Genomic DNA, 21,829 nt, shown 5'->3' on the forward strand with positions numbered 1-21,829 from the left:
ATAATTATGAATCAGGACATTTCTTTGTACTGACCTGGTCACTTTATGAGTCGTCTATTAATTACATTTACAGTGTTTAAGCCACTCTTCACTAAGCCCTTTCCCGTTGTGTTTAATACTTCTGGCAATCCCCCTTTAATTACGTGCACGATACTGTAGTTCACGGTCCCCCACATTGTAGAAATGACTAAAGTTCTGTAAGTAGGCTTATAAGAACAAAATCCTATGCCACTAATACCCCCTACCTCCCTACCGTGTAAAATAAGGTACGTTACTTCAGACGACCACCTCCCTCATTTAAACGGCACACGTAATTGATAAATGGCCCCTATTGGATAATTTTCTTTGGGTAGAAGTTACATTTAGATATCTCGTGTGTAAATACACGCGAGTATCTTCTACCTTTCTTTCTAATTATTCTGTGAAAGTTAAATTCATTAAATGCATTTTTATAGTTTCTCTCGTGTCAAAAGAGTTCATTTATTCGTCATAAAGTGAGACAAGAGATTAACACGCGCCCACTCGACGCTCTTTTTGCTCCAGGCGATGAATACCAACGTAGAGCAGTCACGTTTCCGGACGATAACGTCACAAAACCGGTATTTCCTCTACGTCACTAATCTGCATGGACGAAAAAAAGGAAATGACTTCATAAGAATGAATGTACACATTTTCGATTTAACGCTGTAACTTTGTACAGTCCACACGAGCGCATGGATCTGCTCACGAAATTGATCCCGTTGGCAGCAATTGTTCTGCATAATTGCCAGTGTTTTAACGTAGATACGAAATTTCCTATTGTTTTTAAAGGGACGAAAAATAGTTATTTTGGTTTTTCGGTACAGCTTCATCAAACCGATCGAAAAGCATGGTAAGTTAAAGCTTTAAATAAATACTTATTTCATAATTTAAGCGAGGAAAATTCATTATAATATTAATTTTAAAAAATGTCGCCATCTTCTCGTTTAAACTAAATTAGGCTTACATTTTAAAATATCACAATTATTATTATTGTTAATTGTCTTATACAAGCGTCAATTTGAATGACGAGAACCAAACCACGTGTAGCTCAGTGAAATGTAAAATATAGAAGTTTGATTTCTACTTTCTGTAACTATTTGAGTAACGTAGCGTAACCAGGGGCGGGACACGAGTCCCCCCCTAATTGGGCCCCACTTATACAGGTGTATAGTCATGTATGATGTTTAAGAGTTTATTTTTTTATCCACAGCGCTAGTGGCTACTTTCGCATTGGTATAAGTTTTGTATGCTATAATTCGAACCCCCTCCTAATATCGATTCTATTTACGTTACTATTTGTCTTATATATTATTTTACATTAGTTTATAAACCAATATACAATTCTAAATGCATATAACCATTTAAAATATAGTCGATTTATTTACAAAAATTACAAAGGTACCGAGTAATCGTGTATCCTAATTTTGAAAAGATAGTTTAATTTATCAAAAATTATATATATATATATTTAGTTATTTATAATACGAATAATTTAATAAAGTCGAACCTCCCAAAAACGGCCACCTCTAAACAGTGGCCTTTGTTTTATGTCCCCGTCACTAGACGCTGTACAGAGGTTTGTGTTTCCGATTTTGATTTCTAATTACTCAGCAATACTGTATTTATTCCTAAAATATATTTCAGGAAATTGTGGTAACAAACAAGAATTAGCAATCAATTTTAGAAATAAAACTGACTTTTTAAGGAAATCCTAAATGAATAAACTAATTATCATCTCGTGTCTATCAACTAAGAACGGAAGTAAATGATCGAATTAATAGAGCTGAGTTAAAAGTGTTGCTTTATCGCACGAGAGAATGACTCATAAATGATTGCATAACTTCCAATTGCTTCTTAGTAAACAGTTCACAATTGCTCATTGATATTACGTGATACACACGTGTACAGTTTTGAGAGGTGACGAAAACTACATCATTGTACACGATGGGAAGGGAGGGGGGGTCGAGCATTGTCTACGTGGTATTATTGAGGTACGAATTTGTTCCTACGAGCCTATTTACTAATCGCGTGAATAAATTATACCCTAATTAAAGGGAAATGGATTTGTCTCATCGGGGAAGAAGGATGTCAAAGGTGACTCAAAAACTGTACACGTAATTACCAAATTACCCCTTAGATAAAAAATAAATAAATTTTTAACGCAGATACGTTTAAATTTAAATATGAGTTATTAAAACTTAATGCCTTTTCACTTAAATGATAAGATCTAACTTTTATATTTCTAAAAATAGATTAATCTTCATCCTATTTTAAGTTTTATTCTGTCATACAATAATTAATCCTGCCAATTTGCATGTATGGCAATACTTAAAATCTAAGGTTTTCATTGTCGATTTTAAAGCACAAACAGTTATAATTAATATTAATAAAAATAAAAAGTTATTAATTTTTCAAAGATTATTATTATAAATTTAATTGCACACGATATTTATGCGAACTTAATTAAATTAAATGTATTAAAATTAATTAATTGTTTATAAGATTTTTAATTTACAAAGTAATTTATATCCCATAAGAATAACATGGAAATTGCGCAAAGTTGTTTATAATTGTGAAATAAAGTAGATCGTGTCAGCTTGAAACTTTTGCTATTGATATGTGTCACTTAGTCTCACCGGAATTGGCTCCACATCCGGTGTTAGACCCTCCTATAGCATCAAAATCGCCTCTTCTACCTTTTATGGTTACGTACGAACAATATTTAAATATTGAACTCTGCCAATAGTCAGCAATTTTAGCTTTGTCGATCAAATCTTTTAAAAAATGTCAATATTGATACGATTATACAAACAATAATATTTGTTATATAAACTGTATCAAAAAAAGACCGCAATTTACATAAGAAATATAAACATCTCTCGTATTAAATCCATTTTTAACACGCTATAATATTTATTTTGCAGTAAAAATATGTTGTATTGTTTTAAAAGTCACATTAACTTAATTTTTTTACTTAATAATTATGAATCAGGACATTTCTTTGTACTGACCTGGTCACTTTATGAGTCGTCTATTAATTACATTTACAGTGTTTAAGCCACTCTTCACTAAGCCCTTTCCCGTTGTGTTTAATACTTCTGGCAATCCCCCTTTAATTACGTGCACGATACTGTAGTTCACGGTCCCCCACATTGTAGAAATGACTAAAGTTCTGTAAGTAGGCTTATAAGAACAAAATCCTATGCCACTAATACCCCCTACCTCCCTACCGTGTAAAATAAGGTACGTTACTTCAGACGACCACCTCCCTCATTTAAACGGCACACGTAATTGATAAATGGCCCCTATTGGATAATTTTCTTTGGGTAGAAGTTACATTTAGATATCTCGTGTGTAAATACACGCGAGTATCTTCTACCTTTCTTTCTAATTATTCTGTGAAAGTTAAATTCATTAAATGCATTTTTATAGTTTCTCTCGTGTCAAAAGAGTTCATTTATTCGTCATAAAGTGAGACAAGAGATTAACACGCGCCCACTCGACGCTCTTTTTGCTCCAGGCGATGAATACCAACGTAGAGCAGTCACGTTTCCGGACGATAACGTCACAAAACCGGTATTTCCTCTACGTCACTAATCTGCATGGACGAAAAAAAGGAAATGACTTCATAAGAATGAATGTACACATTTTCGATTTAACGCTGTAACTTTGTACAGTCCACACGAGCGCATGGATCTGCTCACGAAATTGATCCCGTTGGCAGCAATTGTTCTGCATAATTGCCAGTGTTTTAACGTAGATACGAAATTTCCTATTGTTTTTAAAGGGGCGAAAAATAGTTATTTTGGTTTTTCGGTACAGCTTCATCAAACCGATCGAAAAGCATGGTAAGTTAAAGCTTTAAATAAATACTTATTTCATAATTTAAGCGAGGAAAATTCATTATAATATTAATTTTAAAAAATGTCGCCATCTTCTCGTTTAAACTAAATTAGGCTTACATTTTAAAATATCACAATTATTATTGTTAATTGTCTTATACAAGCGTCAATTTGAATGACGAGAACCAAACCACGTGTAGCTCAGTGAAATGTAAAATATAGAACTTTGATTTCTACTTTCTGTAACTATTTGAGTAACGTAGCGTAACCAGGGGCGGGACACGAGTCCCCCCCTAATTGGGCCCCACTTATACAGGTGTATAGTCATGTATGATGTTTAAGAGTTTATTTTTTTATCCACAGCGCTAGTGGCTACTTTCGCATTGGTATAAGTTTTGTATGCTATAATTCGAACCCCCTCCTAATATCGATTCTATTTACGTTACTATTTGTCTTATATATTATTTTACATTAGTTTATAAACCAATATACAATTCTAAATGCATATAACCATTTAAAATATAGTCGATTTATTTACAAAAATTACAAAGGTACCGAGTAATCGTGTATCCTAATTTTGAAAAGATAGTTTAATTTATCAAAAATTATATATATATATATTTAGTTATTTATAATACGAATAATTTAATAAAGTCGAACCTCCCAAAAACGGCCACCTCTAAACAGTGGCCTTTGTTTTATGTCCCCGTCACTAGACGCTGTACAGAGGTTTGTGTTTCCGATTTTGATTTCTAATTACTCAGCAATACTGTATTTATTCCTAAAATATATTTCAGGAAATTGTGGTAACAAACAAGAATTAGCAATCAATTTTAGAAATAAAACTGACTTTTTAAGGAAATCCTAAATGAATAAACTAATTATCATCTCGTGTCTATCAACTAAGAACGGAAGTAAATGATCGAATTAATAGAGCTGAGTTAAAAGTGTTGCTTTATCGCACGAGAGAATGACTCATAAATGATTGCATAACTTCCAATTGCTTCTTAGTAAACAGTTCACAATTGCTCATTGATATTACGTGATACACACGTGTACAGTTTTGAGAGGTGACGAAAACTACATCATTGTACACGATGGGAAGGGAGGGGGGTCGAGCATTGTCTACGTGGTATTATTGAGGTACGAATTTGTTCCTACGAGCCTATTTACTAATCGCGTGAATAAATTATACCCTAATTAAAGGGAAATGGATTTGTCTCATCGGGGAAGAAGGATGTCAAAGGTGACTCAAAAACTGTACACGTAATTACCAAATTACCCCTTAGATAAAAAATAAATAAATTTTTAACGCAGATAGTTTAAATTTAAATATGAGTTATTAAAACTTAATGCCTTTTCACTTAAATGATAAGATCTAACTTTTATATTTCTAAAAATAGATTAATCTTCATCCTATTTTAAGTTTTATTCTGTCATACAATAATTAATCCTGCCAATTTGCATGTATGGCAATACTTAAAATCTAAGGTTTTCATTGTCGATTTTAAAGCACAAACAGTTATAATTAATATTAATAAAAATAAAAAGTTATTAATTTTTCAAAGATTTCTACTTTGTTTTAAGTTAGTATTGTTTAGAAAATACCCCCAAATACTTTACTTCTTGGAAAAATATATTTATCTCACTTCTAAGATAAGATAAAGCAAGTAATTAAGATAGAATTCTCATTGTTCCTACTTAATTTGTTTACTAATTTCAAAAGCCAAAGAATAAAGAAATTATTTAAATGTTAAATTTAATTAACATATTTTACTCATTGGATAAAAATTTATTTAGTCTTTCATTGAGTTTCTTGGAAATATTGAAAATTAAAATATTTGTTTTCAATATTCTATAATATTTCCTGTAATTCGATATTCGATTCTAGGTCAAGCGAAATCACAGAAATTTACGATTTGTCATTTCCTGATTTTTGTTATTTCTAGATTTGTTAAAATATGAATTATTCCAAAATCCAACTCGAACTTTTTAGTAAAATTAAAACAAATAATAATAGAGAAATTTTCATAATGTTCATATTTGTATTTAATAATTTATTGACAAATTTACCGTAGGCATGTTGTTTTTAAAGAAATTTTTAAAATTGTTTCGTAAAAAACTTTTTATTTTACTGTTTCTATCTTTTGGACACTAAACGAAGTTTTTTTCCAAGTTTGGCCAGGCCCACAATGAGTATGGGTAAAAAAAGTCTCCTTAATTAATACCCATAGAACGGAGAGAATCAAAAATAAAAATAAATCTACTATTCAATACATAGTCTATATAAAATATATATGTACTATATTTTCTATTTGTTCCCGTTCAAACGTAATATATATTAAAGGGGAATAAATTGTCTATTGTCCAATAATTTTAACCTATTTAAAGAAATAACTAGCGGTAATTTTCCTTTAATAAATTTTTCCTTGTTAAAATCATTCCTTTTTGTCAATGACCACTGACTGGAACATAAAAAATGGCCGTTGTTAGGAGGTTATTTTGTAAATATTTCTGTTCAGACGAAAGAAAAAGTGGGTGCTGTTTAGGGTGGTCGCTGTTAGAGATTCGCTTGTAGATATAAAGTATTTTACTGATAAATTAACCCCCTCCTTCTCTTGTAGTGTGGACGTCATACATGGACACCCCTAAGGTCATTCCTGTTGGAACTCGTGTAAGGTACCTTTCACGAGTTCCAACAGGAATGCATTGGGAGCCTGGTGATGAGAATTGTCACTATAGTTTACTTTAATTTTAGTTTAAGTGATTTTAGGATTTTGTTTTTTCTTTTGCTTCAAAGGTTTGAGTATTATACAACTGCCTTTTAGAATCCGATTCCGATCCTGATATGTCCTGACTACGACCCGGATATGAACCCCATTCATGAAATATTCTAAATTTATTACATACTGACCCTCAAATCGTGAAATTTTGGATCGCTAAATCCATACTTTTAGGACTTGAGGGCTGGTTTTAAGTAATAAATGTTAAAATTTACGAACATTTTTGTGACTGTTTCAACCTCGAGGTCACTAAAAGGGCCTTTTTATAAATCCATCATGGGTTCGGTCATGCCCATAATGTTGGCAGAATCTGACGAAAAACAGAATCTGACATAAGATCACCCATGAAAAGGATCAACCATCGAATTCGAACCAGCACCCATGGATGCTGGTTCGAATTCGATGGTTGATCCTCCCAGAGTGACAGGCTGACGTCTTACAAGTTAGCCGCTTCACCTCTATATATACTCGTATTAACTATATGTATTGTATTAAACATTATCGAGTTGCAATTTAAAAAAATTGTAAACCTATAAAAATTCCTATTGTCGTCCGTCCGTCTTTCCTTAATCTCGAGAAAGGAGTTATATAGATGAAAGCCGAGATAGATATGGAAACCTTAGGGGCAAGAGGACCCGATTAACTAGGCCTATACATGATCTTCCGATGCAAATCAAAAGTCATGTTATTTCAATTCAAAACTTTTCCCCTGAAAGGTGTTAGATAAATAACCGGCACGATTTATTGTTAAAGGAAAATTATGACGTACTAATTTGAGGTAGAGAGCATATATTTTAAATTAAATAAATTAAAAATATGATTACAAATTGCAACCTGGCATCGTGACGATATCACAAGAAATAATTGCTCGTTTAAATTCAAATTTATAGATTTTAAAACTTACAATTCTAACTTATATTTTCTCATTCAATAGAAATATATAAATATTAATATTATTTTAATTAAAAAGTTGAAAATAAAGTAACATTAATTTTATATTTTTAGGGCACTAATTGCTGCGCCGAAAGCGAATTCCTCTTCCTCAGCTCAACATCTTCATCAACCGGGAGTTTTAAACAAATGCGAAATATCAAATCAAGTCTGCTACGAAATCATTTTGGATTATTCATGTAAATATATTCTTTTATTTTTGAATAAGTTTCTTGTTATGAAACATTTGAAAAAATACAAATATTTAAGAGAATCTTTTAAAAGCATAAAAACTAAAATTATATATCCGCATATTTACTGGGAATCATTAAAAACATAAAAATAACTTTGATCTTTTAAAGGTCAAATTTCATCGTCTTTGAAATTATCTACAAAATCTACCGTTTAATGTCCAACTTTCATTTTCAAAACCATTATGGCTCACCAGTAACTGAATGGATAAAACCACTGCAGCACTGTAAGTTAATCCCATGCCGCCACATTGTTCACTAATTAAATGAAAAGGAATTTTTTAAAACTTTTATCATATTAAATTATTCAATGACTGAATGTAAATAAATCTTTCCTGTTTTATCTTCCTGCATTAAAGCTATTGATACTTGCATTTTTTATCTTAAATAAAAGATAAATATTAACCCAGATAAGTAGTAAAGAATTCATTTAAAAATTTGATAAAGTTATCAACGATTAAAAAAAGACGGACGAATTCACAACAAACTGACGTTAAACAAATTCAATTTAAATAACGAAGATTAATTGATTTTTGGTTCAATCGTGAGTTATAGTTTTGAAGAACAGTATGTAGATTTGCAAGTTAAAATTTATTTTGTCTTTTTGATGTTTATCAGCATCTTTAAACGTTAATTAATAATTAAAAAATAAATTTTGGAGTATTTTTATCTACTCATTTTTGTGCCCATTAGTGACCGAGTACATATACAAAGCGTTGAACACAGGCAATCTGTGATCAATGGGCGCGTGGTTTGACGAGATTTTTTACACATCTAATACCTGTATAAGGAAGGGCCAGTTTCCAGTAGAAAGTTTTCCCGAGAGAAATCGCCCCTTGGTAGGTGGATTCGAAACAATTTAGGAATGTTTCAGTTGTCTGGTGTTTATCAACACAAGGGAAATCTATCAAGAGGAGCTCTCCCGAGAGGATTTTTATGGAAAACTAACTAGTATTTAGGATTATACACGTGAAAGAAACCCAGAAAACTTCACGCAACCAGCTCGTTTGTCGGGTGCAAACCTGCAACCACCATTCACTGGTTTTATCCACCCGGCCACTGGTATACTGGAAGGTCTTTTGAAGATGTCGACGGCCGAACAAGACGATGAAGCGCAAGGCCTTTCTAAGTTCATCTAAGCGTGAAATTCTCTTTATTCGCAGACGATCCTACACACTGCATAAATGATGCATAAAGTTTCAGTAGAAATGTAGACGATAGATTCGTTCGAATATTAAAAGAGGGGCATAATTTTTTGTGTTAGAAAAATTTATTTCAATTAACTTAAAGATTATAATTACAAAATTGAGTCGCAAACTGTTTTAACCAATTATGTTCAAATTTTTTAATCGAAGTGAATTTTTCGTTTCTCTGACAACATACAATGTACGAGAAAAAAACAAAGAGTCATTTAAAAAAAATTGCAAAAATCAATTTCATACTTACTATGTTAAAAATCATTTTTGCAATAAGCACATCTTACTAAAACCTAGAAAAATGTATTTGTAATATTAGTTTGCAAATGATAGTAATAATCACGATCTTATATCAGCACATTTTAATTTAGTATATTAAAATAAAATGTTAATCGGTCAATTTTTTCAAGCATCCTCAAACAAATTGGCTTGCTGACAATTGAGATGAAAAGAAAACGTAAGGAAGATATCGAAAAAATCGGGAAAAAACTCGTATCTACATTCGAATTACTGAAGTGTTTAATATTATTAAAATGTTTACTTAAATAAATAAATACATAAGCGCAAAGGTAATTACTCAATCTGTCCGCCGGTGACCGAATGTATAAACCAATGAATACTGGTCGTGGGTTCATGTCTACTAACGAGCTTGCAGCATGAAATTCAAGGATTTTCTTCACGTGTGTAACACTTAAATAGGGTCCTTTCTCTACAGAATTATTAATAGAATCTCAAGAGGTACGCACCCTTGCCAGGTCGCCCATGTGTTGCGTTGTCTTATCCTTTCAATTCAATGTAAGCTGAAAACAACAAAAAAATATATCTTGGACAGAAGCAAGCTTTTGAATTATATTTCATAAAAAAAATTCTGAATTGAATAAAGGTGAAAAAATAATGAAGTTTTTCTAGAAACAAAACTGTCCGGGGTGCGGCTCAAAAGGATATGACTTATTGCACCGCTCCTTACGTGCGAGTCATCAATATACAGGACTCATTTCCTTTTGCTATATGTTTGAGTGAATTATATGCTTATTATCAGAATCGTTAGACTTTGCTTGAGCTTCATTAAAATGAACATCCCTCGTCATATCAACTGCAAGACGTTGATAAAATGTCTATAATGGATTAGATTAAAAGAAAAAAAATCATAAAAAGTATTTTAAAATATTGAAGTTTACAGTGAAATTTAGACTTTATGTAAAGTTGATGATTATACATATTTATATCATTAAAAATGTAACAGAAAGGTTGAATTGAATTGATGGAATTAGGCAACGCAATACATGAGGGATCTGCGAAGGGGAGATGCCTCCCGGGAGGATTTTCTACGACAAATTGACCTCTATTTAGGTGTTAAACACGTAAAGAAAACCGGAAAAACTACACTCCACAAGCTCGTTTGTGAATACGAATCCGCGGCCAAGTAATTTTCTTCTACAAATTAGCCGTCATGCATTTCCTACAAACAACGAAATGCTACTTTTTGTAAGAGACGTACAGTATAATTTCGGTAATCCAACATATATGGAAATGTCAGATTAATGAAGTTTTAATAAATGTTTGTGATGCTGTTGCGAGTCTCTTTTGTGAGATGAATACGTAAGAAATCATTATTTTTGGATATTCTTCGTATCTTGTTAATAATAAAAGTTCCTCAACCGTTTGCAAAAATATGTTTTATGTCTTAATATATTTCTCGTGGATAATACAGTATATTAAATAAACTAATTATGAACATCCTGGAACTTTAAAATATAATTTTATATATAATATTTTCATTTTATTTAGATAATCAGAGGAAAATTCTTGGAAATCTTTCATACAAAGAGGTGAAGAGTGATATGATGCTGGGAATAAGTTTGGACGTTCAACCGGAAGACGGAAGTATTGTGGTAAGCTCTTAAAAAATATCGGATTGTAGAATCATTATTTAATATAATTTAAAAATTTAAAAATTGTAGCATAACGGCCTATCTAGATTATAGCATTAGTATTATAGATTATATGATTTTGAAAGATTACAGCATAGAAATATACATTTCGTATGTTTTCATGCCATAATCCTTCTTCTTATATCTAACTTATAAGTGATGAGAGCATCAAGCAATAGGCATTGGTAAATTCGTGATAAAATTATTTATTCTTTAATTATCGAATATATATTTCGTAAATGGACATGTTAACTATAGTCTACTATTAAAGGGACCATACTCTCAAGATAACAGCATGGCTTTTTGTCGTTATGAATATATTTATATCTTAGTTTTCTACGAGTATATTTTTTTTTTTATGTTGCGTACATGTGGTTTTTTCGTGAGAGACTTTTCAGCCTATATATTTGGCTGCAGTTTGAAAAAATTGTAGACCTATAAATGCCCACTGCCGTTTGTCTGTATGTCAGTTAGTTTGTCTGTCTGTCTGTTTGTCCTTCCTTAATCTCGAGAACAAAATTCGATAGATGAAAGACGACACCAGATGTGGAAAGCTTAGGGGCAGAAAACTCCGATTAAATATATAATAATTTGCGACGCAAACAGGAAATCACGTTATTTCAATTCGAAAATTTTCCCCTGAAAGGAATTAGGTAGATGACTCAATTGTTAACAGGAAAAGTATGATGAACAGTACAAGAACTTGATAATAGGAGAAGTATGATGTACAGGAGCAAGCCACTACTAATTTGAGGTGGAGATTTTATATTTTAAATTAAATAAATTAAAAATATGATTAAAAATTGCAGCCCGGCATTGTGACGATGTCACAGTAAATAATTTCTCGTATATTGAACACTTTCCATCCTCACGACTTTAAAAAATTTATCTTTTTTCACTTTAACGATATTTTGATGGCACTTCGAGTAGTAATTTCGTGATATATTGGTTATTTTGTCGTATCTCATTTTATGGCAGATGCTCCAGATATATTCAATGAACATTACCTGTAAGTTATAAATATTATTATTTTGCTTCTCTAGTTAGTTATAGTTGCATTTTTAAAAAAATTCTTTCTATTCTTGGTTAATAAGAAGGCGTTCTTAGCAAGCCCATTATAGATTCAGCCAGGACCACAATGGGGCAGATGGGTGGTGAGTGATAGGGCCTGACATATCAATATCTGGAGAAATTCCTAGAAGGCTGGGTTCGATCCGGGGTCCCCACAGCGGTAGACTAACATCTTAACGGCTTGGCCATCTGGCTCCCGTAATCGCATCTTTATACATTTAATATGGATTAATGATGATGATAGTTAATGCATTGCTATTTATATGCTTTAGAGATGATAATTATTTGATAATTAATTTTCAAACAAATACCAAATAAGTACAACCGTTTAAATGGATTTTCTAGACATGTGGACATCTATGGAAGAATTTGGAATATTCTCCGTTTTATTCTGCTAATGGAGTTTGTTACGTTATTGATAAATATTTAAATGAAAACAACGATTTATCCAATGTTGAGAAGTTACTGCCAATCATTGCTAAAGGTGAGTATAATTAACGAATATTTTTAAAATATAATTATTAAAATTAAATGTATGAATAGTTAGTAAAGGCTCAGGGTACAGGCCTAGATATAGAGCCTGAATACTACATGAAAAAAACATTCCAGAGTTGTACAGTAGGATTTTTTCTTTCCACCCTGTGGGTACTAAAAGGCCTTTTAATTATATACGTCGTGGGTACAGGGCCCAAACGAAGGAGGCCTTGAATGGGTATAAAAAATTATCAGTATGATATTTTTATCTTCAAATTTTAAATTTTGTCCCCTGTAGGTCGACTTTGACCATAACGTTAAAAATAACCGACCATTTCTACAATATTTGTTTTTTTATTTTTTTCAAGAACAAGGGGCCAAAAATAAATCTTGCACAGATCACATGAAAAACAAGTTATGGCACTGCCTATAAATGTTGGTTTCAGTGATTTAAAAATTGTTTCTCATTACATAACATAATTCAGGGGGAAGTGCACATAATGGAGCTGCTAAAAAGTATCCAGAGGAATTCCAAAAATTATTAAAGAGCAAGGGTACATATTTCATTAGTTCGCGTATGGAATGCAACTTTTCCCTTTTATTCTGGTTCTTAGCCCCATATAACAAGGTTTCGCGCTATAAAACTAACTAATCTATTAAAAACCAGAATGTGTTATTAAAATATTATAACGTTTGCATCATATTTCATAAATTAGTTCATTAATGTAAGTTTTAATTTATTTATACAATCTAACTTCCAATAATGGCCATCTGTAAACAATGTCCATTTTTTTAAATGTCCCCGTTAGTGGTCATTGTTCATAGATTTTATTGTATATAATATTTTTCTCATATACATTTTGTTTAAAATATAATTCATTCCATATAATCTTTATTAATCTCTAATAACAAGATCTATAAGACATTATTAGATTGCATTGTAGATAAATTGTTTCTAGACAGTCTATAAATTAATTACTATTAATTGCTTATAAGCAGCTTTATTACAGATAACTCTATAACTTTCTATAAATTAACATGGCCCACCAGTGGACGAATCGATAAAACAACTAAACACTTATAAACGGCTGGGCGCGTGGACTTTACCGGTTATCACCACGTCTGTAGCATTTAATTAGAGGGCAGTTTCCCATAGAAAACCCTCCTTTGGCAAATAGCCCATTTGCCAAAGGAGGATGAGGTAGGACAATGTATTGCATTGCCTTACCTCATCACTCTTAATCTTAATCTGTAAGTTAATGTCTCAGCATATATTCGGAAATATTTGTTAGAATATTTTAAATAAAATAGGATATCTCCTTTCGTATATAAACATTTTTTTAAAATTTCATTTTATAATTCTAATTTTTCAGAAAAGCAAGTACTCCATTCTCCGAACGTTAATTTTTACGCCTATGGATTAGCTGGATTTTCCGCAATGTTTACAGAGGTCAGTTAATTTAAAATTCATTTCATAAATATATATTTGATTTAATTAGTAAAATTTATTTTAAAATTGATTTGTTATGAATAATTTTCTTTTTATTTTTATTATCTGTAGAATGGGAAAGATCTAATTTTGGGAGCACCCGGCATCTATGAAGGAAAAGGTACATTTATATTTTGTTTTAGATTTTTAATTATTATCATGTCAAAAATCCAGTATTTTCTTCGTAAAATTTATATTTATGTAAAAAAATACCACGTCATAATAAGAATCGTTATCGAAATTCTTTCTCTTATACGAGTATATTTTATTTTATTGAGATTCCACTGTCTAATTATTTTATATTTGTACAGAAAATGAAAACAATTAAAATTTAATTAAAACGATTTTATTGATTATTGAAAAGGGTGGTCTGCGGGATAAAACTCAGCGCGGGGGCAAAGATCTTTTAATGTAGAATTGCTGCATCATGATTACTTTTGATAAAGTTAATATTATAAGTTATTAGTTATTAAAATTCATACCTAAATTTGTTCTTAAGTTATGAATCTTGTAGTTCATGAAACATTTGATGAGTTGATACTTTGTTAACACATGGAATTGATGCTATTATCAAGTGTCGCCAGTGAGTAATGATAACTTATTTGATCCTATTGTTATAATATAGAGATAAAAATTAGATTACGTTTATTTGGACGACACGACATGTTTTATGGAATGTCGAGTTATCGAGAGTCGAGTTTCCGGGACTCTACAGTATAAAATTACAGTCTCCCCCTACAACACGGTAGATACGTTCCGGTTTTTATGAATCCATTTTCTACGAGTCCAGCCAATCACAGCCCGACACGTATGCAGTTTATTCACTACGGCTGTTTGAAAGGTTTCTTCCATAAAATTAATCGATTCTAGACTAATTCGACTCAACATTTCCAAAAGTATGCATAATTTTTTGGAAATAATCCATATAAACTATGCTATAAACAAAAAATTGTAGGATTACTTACCGAGTGTGTACCGTTCGACCACGCCATTGCTGAAAATTGTTTTCGTGTTGAGCTTGTCATCGAATGGCGATCGCGTGCTTCCTGATAATTTTTTTTTTTTTTTTTTTGCAAAAAATTCGCTGAACTTTGGAGACATCATTAATATAAATATAATTTTTATGGACGTTAAATAATAAATGGTTTTTATTCTTCTTCGATGGTGTTTATATGGAGATTTTAGCGCAATGTAGGCTCTTTCTCCGAGTAGACTTGTGTATATGTATGATCGCTAGGCGACCGATTAGCCGGCTGTATCGAACAGCCATACGTACGCGCGGGAAATAAATGCCTTCCGGGAGGACTTTTATGGGGAACTGGCCTCCTATTCAGTCGTTATAGGCAAGGAGAAAACCCGGAAAACTCCAAGCAGCCAGCCTGTCCGACCGTGGCGCGAACCCACGACGAACCTCCCAGTCTTTAGGGTCTGGTCACCACTACGATGAGCGGCAACGGAGACCACTCGCCCACTAAATGGTTTTTAGTAGGTCCGCTGCTCGTTTAAACTCAACAGTTTGTGCAATAGTTCCGCTATTGGTCTAGATTCGACCAATCCTGTCGCGACACGAGTCGGCGATAACGTTTTACCGAATTATAGGAGTGTTTTAGCGTGTTTGTACGAATACTGTCGCAATTTTTTTGCCGTGATATAGGAATCCGAACTATAGGAACCATTGTTATAGGAGGGTTGACTGTAGTTAATTTTGAATTTATAGTGATAGACTTCAAAAATTGAGCCGTGTATAGAAAATCGGAATACTTGTTATAGAAAATTAGTTTCAGATAGGTAATACTAAGGGTAGACTATGCAGACGCGAGCGAGCGAATTTTCCGAGAGAGCGAGAATATGTGGCGAGAAGAGGCGAGACGCGATAAATATCAAAACCTGTCAGATATGTGCGAGAACCAAAAATTCGCTGTCGCTAGCGTTATTTCTCGCTTCTCGTTTGTGCATGTTTTTCCTTTGCGAAAACTAAATCGCTCGCAACCTCTCGCTCGCTCTAAATTCGCGTCTGCATAGTCGCACCCTAAGAATCTGTATTCTGTTTAAGGTCGTTTTTGTATCAGAAACTTTAACAGCAGAAATGTGTAGCGTTATGTGGTTTTATAGGAGTCTAACAAGTAGTATTAAGGCCGGTTCTTAGTGACAGATTAGGAGCTGTTCATAAAAGGCGTCCCCACTGGAAGGGAGGGCATGACAAATCGGACAATGTTGGACAACGGGAAAGGAGAAGTTGAACTTCAGTGGACGTCCGTTTTAGTTCATTAAATATTATACAGTTTATGCATTCTATTATTCATAAAGTGATAAAGGTTGTAAAGGGAGTAGAGTTTTGTTAGACGTCCGAAGAGGGGAGGGGTTATGGAAACTTGGACAAACTGAGCCGGTGGGGGAAGGGGGAGTGAAAATTTAAAGAAAAATATTGACGTAATTTATGGACAGCTTACGTATGAATTTAGCCAACTATGTACTGTACTTCGAAACATCGCAGTCGTTCGACCAATGAGAGAAACCGACTCATTTAACTCGCAAAATCCAATAAAAGTATGTATTTGTTCTTTGTGAACTGAACTTGTACGTTTGTTTTCGAAAATAACATGTCTAAGAAAAAGAAGGCCTCATTCTATTGTTCGATCGCGCGTGTCAGCGCCGAGTTGATCTGAACGACCGCCGCGGGCATAGTTGACGGTAACGGTGACGTAACGACGTGCGTTATCGCGTACTTGCAGCAGCGAGAACCTTACTTTTTACGGTGCATTACGAGAGGGCGAGAGGTAGTTTTTTCTGCGATTCGCTGTTCTGATTATTTCTCCAGTTGTTACTTATACAATAACGCATAACATATGACGTACGGCTGTTTTTGTTTACCTGTTACTTTTATTTTTAAATAACAATCTGTTATTGTTTTTTTTTTTTCGAAATAACAGTTGAAAGATAACAGGTTTCCAAGTAACAACCTATCACTAGAGTACACAGTATCCCAGTGAATGTAGATACATTCGTTTTGTTCGAATTATGTACACAATTACGTCAATGTGACGCAATTCTTGCAGTTTATTGTGAGAAAATGTAAAATGACGTCAATTTGACGTAAAAGAACACACTACTTAGACAAAACGAATATTTATTATCCTTATGAATCGCATAATCTTTCATTTTTCTCATTCTTCTCATCCACATTGTATTTATTATTATTATTATATTACTTTTAAAATATTCTTATTGATTAAATAAAGTATTTAACAATATTTATTGTTTTAGAATAACTAATTATTTTTATTAGTATGTATTTTATCTTTATAACTTTTTTCCACAAAAAAATCCTAAAGGAACAACAGTAAATATTTATATCGTAGAATCTTTAAATTTTTCTCAGACCTAACAGAGAAATTTGCAGCGATATCGCTTTCTCAAAAGTGAAACCAAGCACTGTACGAGCGAGAAATATTGAAATAGATGGCCATGAAAAGCGAATTTTCTGGCGTGGGATGTCAGCGAGCGATTGAAAATGGAAGGACAGGTTGAAAAGCAATGACAAAAAGCTTGTCATTGCGGTTATTTTCTCTATCTAAATTGGCAACACTGGAATTCTAAAATAACCTGGAGACATCTTTTTACTGAAAGTTGTGCGCAAAATAAAGTGGAAATTATTGCATTTCCCCCCTTGTTTTAAAACGCTACTCAGTTCAATAAATGTTTATCTTTAAAATGATAGTTTAAGTAGCGATAACTACAGCATAGTTCCCGAAAATGTGGGTTCAAATTTGCAACTTTAATCTCGAATATTTCGGTAACTATGGCGAATTTGCAAATACCGTGTGTTACTGTATATTTTTTGCTTATCTCGACAGTTCTTTCTGTCATCCATTTCCAGGAAGAACACTTTTTCAACACCCTGTGTAGACAATAGCAGTTCCAAAAATCTTTAGAGGGGGAGCAGAAACAAAACGATAAATCTGCCTTACAAAGTATTTTACTTCTTGACTCCTGCTATTTTACTTTACTCCTATACAGGGAAATTTAACGGGGATGCACAGTGTACAGCTACAACCTCCTTCTGTAAGTTTTTTCCGAGTACTCAATCGAGAAAAACCTGCAGAAGATAAAGTATAAATTATGCTGTATATTTAAAGTCAAGTATAAATTATGCTGTTCTTTTAAATTTTGTTGGGGCAATTAGAAACATTATTAAACAAAGTCCTTTAGGGTAATTTCTGAGGAAAGGCTGTTAAACATGGCTGTAGAAGATTTAAATTAATTATTGCCAGTTAAAGTTTAATTTATTTTGTAAACTGGCTTTAGCATCTCATAAATAATAATTAAAAAATAAAATAAAATGAAATTATTATTATTTATAGGAAGTCTTATTCAATATGCTGTTAAAAATGGTGCTAAATTATCTCCCTTCCCAATTATCCCGGATCCAAATAACACAAAAGAAAGAGTGCACAACGATTCCTACGTTGGTAAGTATTTTAAAATTATTATTTTATTTATGTAAATAAATAATATTTAAGTCAATCGAAATATTTTCTGTTTTATAAGAGTCTACAGTCTACTCTAACCTCGTGCCTGGCTAGGGGAAGAGATTTGGTCGCCTTTTCTGTTTGCTGTACAAAATCTATCTTTCCTCTATGTCTCTCTCATAACATTGAAGGTTAAAAACTTAAAAAAGTAACATTAAAGACAGACAAACTGTTAAACACGTTAAACAATGAAAAATGTATTATACACAAAACGAAATTAAATTAACTAATTATTCAGTTTATTTAGTTTACAAGATTGTTTTCAATTTTTTTTATAACAACTTTTGTCAGCAGAATTCTCAATGCTACCTCATGTATTTGGAACTTTATTCTCGAAATTGCTTGCTTTTAAGAATTGTGAAGTTTCTAACGGCGAATTGATGTTTTCCGGAAGTAAACTGTTTATAAATTTAATTTCTTCAAAGAGTTCGTTCCTGTCAATGTCACTGCTATTTTCATCAATAAGAATTGAATGCAAATCCGTAAAATGTTTTCTTAATTCGTTTAAATTAAAATTCTACTCATAAGTTTTTATTTATTCAGATCTTTCTTGAAGAGATGTATGTAAAGTTATATTGAATAACTTATCGTTGTTATAAACTTTGTTTGTCGTCAATAGCAAAGATGGTCTCTTCAGTTTTGTAATTAAATAATTTTTGTTTTTACAAATTATTCATTTTTCTGCAAATATTGGTTCTGTTCCTAAAAGTTTTGCTAATTCTTCAGCTTGTGTCAAAGCATTTTCAAATCCTTGAGTACGGTATTGAGTGAGGTTGATGTCACAGTAAATAATTTCTCGTATATTGAACACTTTCCATCCTCACGACTTTAAAAAATTTATCTTTTTTCACTTTAACGATATTTTGATGGCACTTCGAGTAGTAATTTCGTGATATATTGGTTATTTTGTCGTATCTCATTTTATGGCAGATGCTCCAGATATATTCAATGAACATTACCTGTAAGTTATAAATATTATTATTTTGCTTCTCTAGTTAGTTATAGTTGCATTTTTAAAAAAATTCTTTCTATTCTTGGTTAATAAGAAGGCGTTCTTAGCAAGCCCATTATAGATTCAGCCAGGACCACAATGGGGCAGATGGGTGGTGAGTGATAGGGCCTGACATATCAATATCTGGAGAAATTCCTAGAAGGCTGGGTTCGATCCGGGGTCCCCACAGCGGTAGACTAACATCTTAACGGCTTGGCCATCTGGCTCCCGTAATCGCATCTTTATACATTTAATATGGATTAATGATGATGATAGTTAATGCATTGCTATTTATATGCTTTAGAGATGATAATTATTTGATAATTAATTTTCAAACAAATACCAAATAAGTACAACCGTTTAAATGGATTTTCTAGACATGTGGANAAGTATTTTCCAAAAGTTACTATTTTTTTTATATATTTTTTTAGCATAAGCATTAGCCTAAATAGTAGAAGATATAATCTATAATTTTGATTTACATTTGTGTTTAATTATAAATATTAGCCTATTTATAGTTTCATAATAATGATTTTTTTCTATAAACTTCATGACAGGTTATTCTCTTACATCTGGAAGATTCTTCAATACAACTGAAATATATATTGCATCTGGAGCTCCAAGAGCAGAAAATGATTATGGATGTGTAAGTAATATTTAATTAATATTCATTGTCAAATATTTAAAGACATTTCAAATGTAAGCTATTCAAATATATTTCCTAAAATATAAACATCAGTAGAATGGCAAAGTTTAAAAATTTAATTATGTAAATTTTTTATAATAGAAAGAGTATAGGCCACAGTGGTGTATACCGCTCAAAAATTGTTAGAACAAACTAAATCCTTTGAATAATCTACACCACTGTATACACTCACACATAAGAGAGCAACAGATAATTGCAATTTAAAACTGACATTTAACCGGTACCCTTTTTAAATTGTATTAAATACAAATAACTAGGAGTCGGTATTTTTTTTTTTAATTCTGACTCCCGATTCCTTTCACTAAAGCACCACGGATAAGTTAGTAATTTGTTTAATAGAAATAAAGTTAGATGTAATAGGTTTTTTGATAAATATAGTATTTTTATTTATTACATAGCCTACAAAAATATAACATTTAAGAAGAATATTTGAATTTAAAAAAAAACTATCGTAAATATTATTTACTATAATTTTGTTTATTAATTTATATAATAATATAATAGTTTAATCTTATAATAAGACTTTTACGACTTCCAAACGGTTTACATGAAATAAAAATTAAAAAGCAGCAAAAACAAAACCAGAAAATATTGACTTTGAATAGTTTTTAAATTTTAACCATTTTATATAAAAATGTTAACTTAGAACACTTCAATTTTGGGCATTTTTGGCATTGCAATACATATCTAACAATATGATTTTTCCTTTATAAAAATCTAAAGGACTTTATTAAATTTTTATTATTTTATATATATAAATACATTAATATTTAACACTATACATAATGATATTAATACTAAATTTAAAAAATTTAACACAAAAAACAAATGAACAGAATTTTATCAAGGGAAATTTGTTTCAAAGACTAGCCTCCATTATGGCCTCTTTCAAGTTAGCGCGCAACTGAGATTTGATTAAACGCTGAGCTGAAAATAATCCTTCAACACTGACTTGGGTAGGAGGCAGTGCAGTAACAACATGGGCTGCATTATATATTATTAAAAAAGTCAAAAATAACGGCTTTTAAAAGTTTTTAAATATTTTAAACGTCAACGCGACATAAGGAGTTGGGAGTCGATAAGTTTTCCGACTCCCGACTACGACTCAACATCCCTGCAAATAATAATCCACGGGTTATTTATATGAGAATCGTGTATTTGTATTTAAATCAATAAATAATTTAATTCATTCACTGATCTAATATTTATTTTACAGTTGTTTACTGAAGGTAATAAGATTGTAGTATTATCACTGTGCATTGAATACAATGACAATTAATACAAATATCTCTAGCTTAACAGATATATTTTTCTCGGCAAATAAAGTGTTAGTGAATTTGCTATTTTCGTTTATTAAAATAAAAATATTTGTTAATAACTAAAAATTTGTTCTAGCGGGTATTGGTTGTTCTGTCTATCACTGTCTTTGATTAATGCGATTTTGACATACAGTAGAGCGTCGATTTTCCGAAAGTCAATCATCCGAAAGAATTCCAGTCGGCAAATTTAAATTTTCGCCAGTGCTGTGGCGCTTCAATCTTTGGCTATGTCTTGGGCTACTCAAATATTTTACGTTTTTGATACTAAATTAACATCTGAAGTATAATTTTTTATT

The 21,829-nt window shown here is 31.7% G+C and overlaps 1 protein-coding gene across 2 annotated transcripts; it reads left to right on the forward strand.

Moving 5' to 3' along the window:
- The first annotated feature begins 336 nt into the window (after positions 1-336).
- On the forward strand, positions 337-20,526 carry LOC111639082 (integrin alpha-4-like). 2 transcript variants are annotated; one of them, XM_023384857.1, is made up of 8 exons: positions 337-871; positions 7,652-7,776; positions 10,812-10,915; positions 12,371-12,509; positions 13,873-13,949; positions 14,061-14,109; positions 18,350-18,457; positions 20,066-20,526. In XM_023384857.1, exons 1-8 carry the CDS (start codon positions 714-716, stop codon positions 20,167-20,169), a joined length of 864 nt encoding a protein of 287 aa, XP_023240625.1. In that variant the 5' UTR covers positions 337-713; the 3' UTR covers positions 20,170-20,526. The 2 variants fall into 2 exon arrangements, with proteins under 2 accessions (XP_023240625.1, XP_023240624.1); XM_023384856.1 differs by lacking the exon at positions 337-871 and adding an exon at positions 3,345-3,869 and having other exon boundaries at positions 20,066-20,455.
- Positions 20,527-21,829: the final 1,303 nt, after the last annotated feature.

Source organism: Centruroides sculpturatus, unplaced genomic scaffold (assembly GCF_000671375.1).
Source record: "Centruroides sculpturatus isolate CEXI.00-Female unplaced genomic scaffold, Cexi_2.0 scaffold1274, whole genome shotgun sequence".
Taxonomy (NCBI): domain Eukaryota; kingdom Metazoa; phylum Arthropoda; class Arachnida; order Scorpiones; family Buthidae; genus Centruroides; species Centruroides sculpturatus.

Bases quoted from the DNA above. Each gene is read 5' to 3' on its own strand.
- LOC111639082 (XM_023384857.1), top strand. From the start codon at position 714: ATGGATCTGCTCACGAAATTGATCCCGTTGGCAGCAATTGTTCTGCAT. The intron at 10,916-12,370 runs GTAAGCTCTTAA...TGGATTTTCTAG, and splicing joins CGGAAGACGGAAGTATTGTG to ACATGTGGACATCTATGGAA. The intron at 13,950-14,060 runs GTCAGTTAATTT...TATTATCTGTAG, and splicing joins TTTCCGCAATGTTTACAGAG to AATGGGAAAGATCTAATTTT.